This window comes from Helianthus annuus, chromosome 14 (assembly GCF_002127325.2).
Source record: "Helianthus annuus cultivar XRQ/B chromosome 14, HanXRQr2.0-SUNRISE, whole genome shotgun sequence".
Taxonomy (NCBI): Eukaryota; Viridiplantae; Streptophyta; class Magnoliopsida; order Asterales; family Asteraceae; genus Helianthus; species Helianthus annuus.
In genome coordinates this window covers 52,560,389-52,569,347 of record NC_035446.2, presented here as the reverse complement: position 1 = coordinate 52,569,347, position 8,959 = coordinate 52,560,389, and the positions used below count along the sequence as shown (strand labels likewise).

The window sequence follows — 8,959 nt, the reverse complement described above, 5'->3', positions numbered from 1 at the left end:
GCTGTTGTTGTTGCTGTTGCTGCTGTGGCTGCTGCTGTTGTGGCTCTTCTTCACCACTTGATTGGGGCACATGTTTGCGAAGTGGTTGGGATCACCACACGCAAACCAAGCTCTAGCATGGATCGCGGGTGTAGGAGCTGCTTGTTGGACTTGAGGAGCAGGAAGTAGGGCTTGTTGTGCAGGAGCTTGGCCTTGTGCTGGAGCTGGAGTTTGACGTGGACCTATACGGCAGTTGGCGGTGAAATGGCCATGCATATTGCAGTGCACACAGTATCTGCAAGCGATTCCCACTGGGTGGTGATAAGTACAAGTAGGTCAAGCCGGGTGAGGTCCAGCTGTGACAGCGCAATTTTTGCTACTGTTATTGTTGTTCTTCCTCTTGCGACGAGAGGACTTTGAAGATCGCGGTGCGGGCGGTTTCAGCGGTTTCAGCGGTTGCAGCAGTGGTGGCTTGATGCAGATTCTTGGAGGCTTTATCCCAATACCTAGACTTGACTCGCTTGTCGTTGATCTCAGCAGCGAGTAAGAAAGTTTCCTCAATTGTTGTCGTCTTTGCAGCTTGAACGAAATCAGCCACGCAATCTGGAAGAGCACGGATGTACTTCTTGATGGTGATTTCGGGCGTAGTAACTTGGCTAGGACAGATTATGCTTAGCTGCTTGAAGCGAGCAGTTAAAGCAGCATTGTCACCATCCTTCTGCTTGATATGCCAGAACTCGTCCTCCAACTTTTGGCGCTCGTGGGGAGGGCAGAACTCTTGCAACATAACGTCCTTCAACTCATCCCACGTTAACCCGTAAGCTGCATCATTTTCGCGTTTGTTTCTCTCGACCGTCCACCAATTTAGAGCTCTGGATTGGAAGACGCCGATGGCGTTGAGAGTGCGGAGAATATCAGGACAGCCACTCTGGCGCAGGGTGACCTCGATCGAATCAAACCATTGGAACATGGCCGTAGGTCCATCTTTTCCGGTAAACTCTTTCGGGCCGCAGGCTTTGAACTGCTTGAAGCTAAAGGCAGACTTTGGCGAATCAATCCTGGATTCTTCAAAAGACTTGCTGGAATTCTCGTTCAACTCACTAACAATCTGGGGGATAACTTTCACCATTTGCTTAGCGACGAGAGTAGCAATGCGTTTATCATCATGATTGCGGCGAGGAGTTCGAGAGTGAAGGGATCCAAATGACGACATTGTCTGCAATAGACATCGCCAAAGGACTCAAACACAATAAAATTGAATCTCTCCTTACGCACACTACCACTAAAGCTCAGGAACACAATCTCGTAACACATAGGCACCTAATCACAGAGGCACATAAACACATAGAGCACAGAAGCATATAAACATGTAAGGTCACGGTAGCACATAAGGCAGTCAGAACATAGAAACCATTCTATATTTTGCACGTATTCACCTATCCTGGTCACACACAATCACCCGTTGTTCAAAGTCCGTGAATTTGAGAATAGAGATTGCGATTAGCGAGTACACATCGAGTAACATAGCATGCGTTTATCCACAAGTAGCAGCGATTTGTTAACGTTTTGAGATAGATGTGCAGTGCGCGTCGTGTGTGTCGATTAATGCGAATAGCGAGAAGCGAGTAAATCATAATAAATCGAAACACAAAAACAGATAAAACCACACAAAACACATAAAATCCACATAAAAGCGACAAATATCAGAGTTAGCGGTTGCGGAATCCAAAATCGAAACACATAGAATCGAAAGTAGATTGTCTTGGCTAGTAGACATTGACTGCCCAAAGTGATTCGACTATTCACAAGGACTTTTGGTACACACTTTAGCTCTCTGGACTGTGCTCTCGCCTCGATTTGGGCGAATGACGCGCATCCTTCCAGTTACTGTGTGACTTGAAGTCGTTGGAGTCCGTCGAGACTTTGGTGAGAGTTTTTGTAAAACCAACATAGAGCACGGAACAAGCTGTCAAGGTTCGGGTTTCACCTCTGACTTAACAACTTCGTTCCTGTTTTGATAAAATAGAGAGGGAAATTTGCGTCGAAGTGCGGATTTCACTCCTAGTCGAAGTGCGGATTTCACTCCTGGTTCAACACAAATTCTCATGTTTATAGATAAATAATGCGAGTTGAACAAAGGATTTAGTCGAGAGTTTGCGGTTTTCACCCCTAATCTCGACCTAATCACTTGTTCATTTCAAAGTAGTGTGCAGTGACAGAGTAGTGTTTGGTGAGTGCGAGCGAGAATAGCAGGTAGACTCATGCGGAACCCCGTACAAGGCAAGCACAAGTTGGTCGGTTGGTACCTAGACTATAGACTAGGTCGTTTCTAAGACATCGTCCTAGACTAGGTCGAGTCTCGCCTTAATTCCCTATAGTTATGGCTCTGATACCAATCTGTCACACCCCAACCGATGGCGGAAACATCGGGGCGCGGCACTGAGCGAAACAGATTGTCAAGAGAAATTCCATAATGACTAAATTACCAAATAGTTAATATTATGTCCCATACCATAACCCATTAAGTAATCTAATTATTACAGACATAGATATTCTCAAAACAAAAACATGTTCCGACAACTCAGATTCAAATAAATAATTTGTCTTTGTTTCTAGACTCTCCTACTTGATTCCATGAAAGCAAGCAACATCCTAGCATCTCAAACACCTGTCACATACGTTAAAATAGGGTCAATACACATAGTGTAAAGGTGAGCATACAAGTTTAATAGATATAATAGAGTTCTAAATCGTTTGCACATAACCAACATGTAACATGTAATAAAGTGAAGGCTAGTATGTTATCGACAGAGAAATATGCACAGACGTGATGGCGAGTTGTAGAATTTTTTTTTTTTTTTTTTTTTGGGTAAAGGGTTACCCCGGTGAATTTTATTAATAAAGAATAAAGAATCACGCGAGTGTACCAAACGCAGCACACTAGAGCTAGACTTGGCATACCAAGACTAGCAAAACCAAACAACCACAAAACAAAAACGACCCACCTATCAAAACCAAAAACAAGACACAGCTAAAAATAAAACAGCCCGAAGCCAAACATTGGCAACTATAAAAACGCTAACTCAAAGAGACTCTAGCCCGGATCAATAACTAGCGTCTTCACTTGGAACTTCCATCTCTCTAGCATCAGCGGGTGTTTCATACCTTTCCCAGCCTTGAACGTCATAAGCTTTAGGCGAACTGTATGAAGAACAATGTTAGCGATTACTGTTGCATCTCGTTGAGCTCTAGAAAACAACCTGTTGTTTCTTTCTTGCCATATGAAGTAAGCTGAAGCCGCCACCACCAGCTTACTGACAATACTTTCCGCTGACTTATTCCTAGCATGTTGAGAAAGCCAAGCAATAATAGAGTCCCAATTTTCATCAATCGAATCCATATAAGCCATATCTTTAACCCGATTCCACACTTGCAGCGCATAGGGGCATCGAAAAAATAGATGGTCACGAGAATCCTTATCATGATAGCACAAAGGGCAGCACATAAGATTCAAATTAGTTGCACTTCCAGCATCCCAAACTCCCATTCGATCCTGAGTTTTTAGTTTGTTCTTAATCACAAGCCACAAGTGAAAAGAATGTCTTGGAATACTCTGACCATACCAAACCAAATTAACCCAATCCACCTCCTCGCCACGCTCCCTAATATTCTCCCAAACCTCACTAGCATTGAAGTCAGCAACATCGCCCTGTCTATTCTTCCACACGAGTTTATCAGGATCATTATAAATAATATTCGGGGGCATAATATTAATCAAGACAGGATAAAGATCAAACCAAGCAATCGGCCACTTCCACCCATTGTGAGTATCAATAAGCTCAGAAACTGAAGATCGCATGCTAAACCCCGCCCCATGAATACGTCTAGGGGTGATGAAGTCCCGCAAGGGGCTATAAGCACACCAGTTATCATACCAAGCATTAGCCACCAACCCATTACGAATCTGGAACCAAAAGAACTGACGAATACAAGGACGGATAGCCAAGATTTTCCTCCATCCCCATGTCATACTCCCCCGAAATGGAAGTTCCCAAAAATTACGTCCTTTGATCCTATACGAATGAACCCATTTTACCCATAGAGAATTCCGCTTAGTAAGAATACTCCATACATGAGTAGTAAGAAGCGCTTTATTCGAATCATGAATTCTTCTTATACCCAAGCCGCCCTCGTATTTTGGAAGGCACACATTCTTCCAAGCAACCTTCGGGTTAGAACTCTTAGCCGCCCCACCACTCCACAGAAAATTACGCATCCGTTTTTCAATGTCGGTAACTATACGGGCCGGGAGCATAAAGACAGATGCCCAATAAATATGCATAGCCGAGATCACCGAGTTAATAAGTTGGAGTCTTCCCGCAAACGAGAGAGATTTATTTAACCAATGATCAATCTTCTTGTCCACCCGATCCACTAGAACTTTACAATCCTTCGAGGCAAGTTTTGTTGAAATTAGCGGGACTCCTAAGTATTTGACCGGGAGCTCTCCCTCTTGAAACGGAAGCAGGGAACAAATCTCTTGCTTCATTTGGGCCGAAACATTGCTGAAAAAAACCGTACTTTTTGCTAAATTCGGTTTAAGACCCGAGGTTCTCGTGAACAGTTCCAACACATCCCTCATAATCCGTATAGATACCGAATCCGGATTCGCAAAAATAAACAAGTCATCAGCGAAGGACACGTTAATAATCTTCTGAAGCTTACACTTATCATGGTACCGAAAAGCAGGATGATCATCAGCTGCCTTATGTAGTAATAACGAGAGGACCTCCATGACTAAAGTAAAAAGATATGGTGATATAGGATCCCCCTGTCTAAGCCCCCTCCTTCCTTTGAAATAACCACAAAGGTTCCCATTAATGCAAAGCGAAAACGACGCAGTTGAGACATATGTCATAATCCAACCCACCATTTTAGGAGGGAAACCAAACCTGGTTAGGATAGAATTGAGAAATTTCCAGTTGACAGTGTCGTAAGCTTTCTGGATATCAATTTTGAAGGCACACCTCGGCTTCCCCTTATGTAAATGATAGTTATGCATGAGTTCCTGGGTAAGGAGGATGTTATCCGAGATTTTCCTGCCCGGGATAAAAGCCGATTGGCTAATATCAACCAAGCTCCCCAAACTACCTTTAATTCTATCCGACAAGATCTTACTTATGCATTTCAGAATGACATTGCAACAGGATATCGGTCTATACTCCAAAACCGAATTGGGATTAGAGACTTTGGGAATCAAGGCAATTATTGTATGGTTTACCTGCTGAAGCAATTTACCATTTTCAAAAAATTGAAGAATAGCAGTCGAAACTTCATCTCCAACCACATCCCATGCTTTCTTAAAAAACAAAGACGTATATCCATCTGGACCCGGGGCCTTGTTATCAGCAATACTGAACATAGCCGCCTTGACTTCCTCACGGGTTACAGGACGAATCATGTGATCGGCCAGATCCGGATTAACAGTGTTCACAAAGAGGTCATCCATGTTTAGCTCCTCCACTTCGGCTTCAATACCCAAAAAGTTAGCATAGTGGTCAACTAGAGCTTTCTCAACCTCCGCACCTTCATACTGAATACCATTAGCATCGCAAATCACATGAATTTTATTCCTTGCATTCCGGCTTTTAACAATATTGTGAAAGAACGATGTATTGCCATCTCCCGCACTTAACCATTCCAACTTGGCCTTTTGTTTTAGAAAAGATTCCTCGTCATAAGAAGCAGCATGGAACTTCTTTATATTTTCAGTTTCTTGTTCCCGAAGCGAGGTATCAAACGGCGTTAGATCAATTTGACGGTGAATGTCATCCAGTTGCAATCTCAACTCGTTGACCCTTGTATGTAAATTTCCTTGATCATGAAGCAGCTTCCTTAGCGGGGTTTTAAGATTTCGGAGCTTTTTTACCACAGAAAGCATCGGAATACCTTCTACACTTTTGCTCCATTCCGAAGCAACACAAGATTTAAACTCCTCTTTGTTTGCTAAAAAATTAGCAAATTTAAACGGCTTAGGTTTAGGACGGCAACCTTGATCCATCTTAAGGATACATGGAGTGTGGTCCGACACCCTATAAGGGTGGTAGATCACATGAGCATTCGGGAACATATCCAAGAACCGAACATTCCCCATAACCCGGTCTATCTTCTTAAGAATACCAATACCTTCCCTAGGTTTTTGGTTCCACGTAAAATGAAGCCCGTGCCCAGGAACATCAAGAAGCTCCGTCTGTTGAACACACTCGAAGAATTCTCTCATCCCTATAGTTGGAGTAGACGAGCCATGCAAAACATCGTCCATGTATAGAGCCGAATTAAAATCACCTAAGACAATCCACGGCTGGTTATTAACTACCAGTTTATGCATCATCAAGTCACGCCATAATTCCCTACGTTCCTGATACGTATTCTTTGCATAAACAAAAGAAACAAATACCCGAGTATCCAGAGCTGCAGCTTTAAGCTTGACATGAACGACTTGATCCGTTTGGGCCAGAACCATAAGATCCACCAAATCGCTATTCCAACCTATAATAATTCGAGTGCCTCGATTACAAACACCACCATTTGAAACCCACTCCCAATGCCGAAATACTCTGTTGCAAACCTTAGAAAGATTAGACACCTCGACATGAGATTCCAGAATGGCACACACACTCAACCGATTATCCTTCACTACTTGCTGAACCTCTCTTTGTTTCAGGGGCCGGTTCAAGCCCCTTATATTCCAAGCTGCAATATTATCCATAAAAACCCATATCACCAGGAGTGCTTGCCCCCTCAGAATTACCCTTCATCTGATTCGCTGACATAAAAGATGAAATTTCCGGATTACATGGGTCTATTAGTTCTTCATCCCCCTCATAGCTAGACTTCTTGTTGTTTAAATTCTTAACTTCTTTACTTTTACCTTCCACAACATTATTACCCCGCTCACCTGAATTGGAAGCCCCTTCTCCAAGCATATCAAATTTGTTATGTAAGCTTATTTCCGGTTCAGCTCCCTTTACATCTCCTTGGTTTTTTGTTCCCGAAGTACTAGCACCAGCCGTATGCTTCGGTTTATACATAAACTTCGGCTTCGGTTTCTTTTGCGGAAAGCCATGCTTGGCCGTCCTTCTCTTATCCATAATGAATCCCTCATCGTCTACTATCACCTGCTTAGCTTTTTCCTTAGGAGTCCTTGGGCATGAGGACAAAGTGTGGCCAAACAAACAGCAAGTTTCACAACGGTTAGGTTTCCACTCATATTCAACTCTAACCCTTTCCATCACAAAACCATCTTCATCCATTTTAGGGATAGCAACCACTACATGAGATTTAAGTTCCTTGTCAGCATTTACCTCCACCAAAGCACGTGCATAGCTTGTTCTACCCCAGTTGTCGATGCACATATCTGCTGTATAACTATCTAACCTTTTCGGGATCCCCACCTTTGAGGCTAACAAGCTCAAACCATCATCTGTGTACACAGCCAACGGTACATTGTGTAATTTGATCCATACTGGCACCGATTTAATACCTTCCTTCTTTAAACTAGCCGTAGGACTCCAAACATTCAGAAACAAAGGCATTTTCCTAATCAACCATGGCCCATTTTCAAGCACCTTAAGCATACCCTCTTTGGACTCAAATTTGAAAAAGAAAAAACCGTCTGAGTTCATCATAAGTTTAGCGAAACCATACTTTGCCCATACATTCTTGACATAGTAATCAACAACGGGAAAAGGCAACCTATCACCTAGAAAGTAACCATACAGAACATTTTCAAACTTCTTTTGTACCTGACGTACTGCTTCCTTAGGGATAACAACATCTGCCTCCTCCACTCTCTCTACGGATTCAAGCAACCTGAAGTTTACCTCACGCTTAGTTGATTTATTGGCCTTTACTCTATCCGCATATGAACCTCGGACACCTGTGACACCCGTGACATTATCTCCCTTCTCCAGGTTTAGATCAGGATGAGAAGAATCCTGATTTTGCCCATCGTTACCACCATTAGGAGATGTCACTATAGGAACCTGAACTGTCACTTTCTCCAATTCATCAATTACGTTGATAACTTTCTGATCTTGCAGATTAACACCACGTCTCGCTAACAATGGAAATCCATCAATGTTCAAAGGTTTGCTGAATAATGAAGGTTTATCACGTAGATCCGGCATATTCAACGGCTTTGAACCCTTAGACGTAATGAACACATCACCATGCATCTTTTCAGAAAACGATTGGAACCCTAGATCGTCCAATCCATTATCCCGATTCCTCTCCATTCAAGAAAAACTAGCATGCAAAAAAACGAACAAGCAAACAAAGGCTAAACCCCTACGATCAAGAACGACTGAAACCCTAGCAGTAAAAAGAGAAGCGAAACCCTAATTACAACTTCAAAAGATTAGAAACCAGGATTGAAGTCTAGATCCTTACTCAGAAGGATCGACAACACCCCAATACCTAACCCAGATCACTTGGAATTAAGGAAGAAAAGCAAGAACTAGGGTTCCTAATGATGTCGCCAAAATCGCCTAGAGGACCAGAGAAGAGCCATTTTTTCTCATAAACGCTTGTATGCGAGTTGTAGAATGCGCAACACATATCCCCACTGGGACACGTGAAGTAAAGCCGGGAGTTCATGACTCCTTCCAAGTATGAGACACTCACCGAGATCATAAATACTGCTCGGGAATGAGAAATTGAACTCAAAAAGCATACTGAACAGGGCGAACGAAGGGCGGTAGATGCTAACCCGAGCCCTACAAAGAAGGCACGGACAACTGAGTCAGTAAAGAAGATGGATGTGAAGGGCGGATCACCGAATTGCAAAGTATGTGGAAAGGGGCACAAAGGCGAATGTCGCTTTAAAGATAAACCATGTCCCATATGCGGAAAGACAGGGCATACGACCTCGCTATGTCCAGGGACAGTTTCAGTGTGTTACAAGTGCTATCAGCCGGGT

At 43.1% G+C, this 8,959-nt stretch overlaps 1 protein-coding gene across 1 annotated transcript; it reads right to left on the bottom strand.

The window, feature by feature from the left end:
* Positions 1–361: 361 nt before the first annotated feature.
* Positions 362–8,276, bottom strand: LOC110906718. Its single transcript, XM_022151813.1, has 5 exons — positions 6,791–8,276; positions 3,145–6,732; positions 2,941–2,984; positions 770–1,195; positions 362–550 (listed from the first exon to the last, which is right to left on the bottom strand). The coding sequence occupies exons 1-5, from the start codon at positions 8,274–8,276 to the stop codon at positions 362–364; spliced, it is 5,733 nt and encodes a 1,910-aa protein (XP_022007505.1).
* Between the last annotated feature and the right edge of the window lie 683 nt (positions 8,277–8,959).

Bases quoted from the DNA above. Each gene is read 5' to 3' on its own strand.
- LOC110906718 (XM_022151813.1), bottom strand. From the start codon at position 8,276: ATGGAGAGGAATCGGGATAATGGATTGGACGATCTAGGGTTCCAATCG. The intron at 6,733-6,790 runs GTAATTCTGAGG...ATAATATTGCAG, and splicing joins GTCAGCGAATCAGATGAAGG to CTTGGAATATAAGGGGCTTG. The intron at 2,985-3,144 runs GTATGAAACACC...TGGTTTTGATAG, and splicing joins GACGTTCAAGGCTGGGAAAG to GTGGGTCGTTTTTGTTTTGT.